General features: G+C 39.7%; 1 protein-coding gene across 1 annotated transcript in view; it reads right to left on the bottom strand.

Moving 5' to 3' along the window:
* Positions 1-6: 6 nt before the first annotated feature.
* ppp1r14aa (protein phosphatase 1, regulatory (inhibitor) subunit 14Aa) overlaps positions 7-2,164 on the bottom strand; it is an 8,348-nt gene continuing 6,190 nt past the window's right edge. Inside the window, exon 4 of the mRNA XM_005740128.2 lies at positions 7-194. Within this exon, the coding sequence (XP_005740185.1) occupies positions 15-194 (180 nt within the window). The 3' untranslated portion in view covers positions 7-14. The remainder of the gene's footprint in view (positions 195-2,164) is intronic.

Here is a 2,164-nt window from a genome sequence, read left to right as displayed (position 1 = left end):
TGTTTATTGGGCCATCAGAGGGTCTGATTTTGCTCTTGGTTGTGGTGAAAGTGGTGGTGCTGTGGGTTGTTGAAGTGATAAGGCTCATGGCGATAGTGGCCATGACAGATGACAGGATGCTCGATGCCTTCACTCTGCAGCTCATCCTTCCTGTGAACTCCTTGTAGCTTGACCACCAGCTCCTTGATGAAGGTCTGAGGGTGAAACAGAAACCCAGTCCGTTAAGAGATCTTTCACACTTAACAGCACAACCTAAATCTAATCATTTCTGTCTATAATACACAAGATCTAGTATTTAAAAAGTATTCCATGACTCTGCCCACAAAACAAACAAAAAACTAAACAAAAATAGAATTTGAATCATAAATCGATTGACAGTGGGGTTAATCCTACCCACAGCACTCAGGCTTACTGCAGTTTACTTTGGTCTTTTTTTGTTTAAAATAAAAGATGACAGTAATAGCACCTCCTTATGGCTCACTGACTGAAGCAACACTGGACAATAGTAGAATTTAATATAACTAGAAAGTAAAATGAAGTTACAATGAGCTCAATATAATTACACGTATGTACTGTGTAACAACTGCAACCTCTTCAGGAACTCAGTTATGCCTTTGCCAGTTGTAGCCCTGATTAGATACGCGAGATTGGTAATACATTAAAGATGGGAACTTTTTTAATCAGATATTTAGGGTTTGTTTTTTTTATAGATTTTATTTATAGGAGACCATAGTTGTGTCGGTTGCAACATACTTTATATGTGGAACCATCTGGAAGCATCTGAATCTACTATTACAACCCTGCAGCCCTTATCAGAGAATCAAAAAAAACAAACAGCTTCTTATTTGATAACAATTAATTGTTGTGAGGCACGAAGCAGAACCAAATGTAGCGTTTAATCATTTTTCCACACATTCTTGTTCAAGAGTATTCAGTGTTCATATGTCCATAGATGGAAGAATGTCTCGAAGAGCACCAGAGTCCCGGGAGAATGACCTCAAGGCTGCGACGAGGGAGGTCCCCCCCCCCCTCCATGTTGTGATGTGGTGTAAATGTCCTCATGAGTAACTACTTAATCTGGAGTTAGATAAAAGTTTAAATGGTCAAAGTAAGGTCTAGTCCATGTGTATAGAGGTTTAAACACAGAGTCATCATCTTTTTCTTAAAAAAAAGAAAAAAAAGAAAAAAAAATGGGGAATACATGTCATCACAGCAGATATCTTTCTGAAAGTGCTACAGCTACTGTTATGTTCTTCAATGTCATACACCAGGGGTAGGGGAACTCCAGGCCTCAAGGCCCAGTGTCCTGCAGGTTTTAGATGTGTCCTTGATCGAAAACAGCTGATTTAAATGGCTACATGACCTCCTCAACATGTCTTGAAGTTCTCCAGAGGCCTGCTAATGACTATGTCATTAGATTCAGGTGTGTTGGCCCAGGGCGATATCTAAAACCTGCAGGACACCGACACTTGAGGCCTGGAGTTCCCCCACCCCTGCCATACACCAACACAATACAGAGCAGCTACAGGAACTACCAACATAGAAGTCGATTATGTTGTTAATAATCTTATCTCTTCACTGCACACGACTCTGGATACTGTAGCTCATCTAAAAAAAGAAAGCTTCAAACCAGAGGTACTTGACTCACCAGTATAATTCTTAAATGCGAACCTTAAAGCAGACAACTTGTAAGCTGGAGAGGAAATGGTGCCTCAGTAATTTAGAAGATCATCATTTAACCTTGAAAAATAAATTGTTGCTATATTTTTTTAAGTCCTCTGTAAAGCTAGAGCCACTTATTATTCATCACTGACTGATGAAAGTAAGAACAATACCAGGTTTCTTTTCAGCACCGTAGCCAGGCTGACAAAAACTCAAAGCTCTGTTGAGTAAAGCCTGAGAAAGTCAACTTCAGTAATAATTTTCTCCAAGCCATCAACGTGTCTTTTAGACCCCGTTTCTACAAACCTGCATAAAGAAGTGCTGCCATTAATTAATGTTTCAATCTCTAATAACCAGCTATGTACCACAGGTCTTCAACCTGGCAGTAGTTAAACTGTTACCAGCAGTCTTCACTAATTATAGGCTAATCGCCAGCCTTCCTTTCATATCAAACATCCTTGAAAGAGTAGTTGTCAAACAGCTAACAGATCATCTGCAGAGG

Source organism: Pundamilia nyererei, unplaced genomic scaffold (assembly GCF_000239375.1).
Source record: "Pundamilia nyererei isolate P.nyererei 1_Seehausen unplaced genomic scaffold, PunNye1.0 scaffold00097, whole genome shotgun sequence".
Taxonomy (NCBI): Eukaryota; Metazoa; Chordata; class Actinopteri; order Cichliformes; family Cichlidae; genus Pundamilia; species Pundamilia nyererei.
This window is presented reverse-complemented; position numbering and strand designations above follow the sequence as displayed.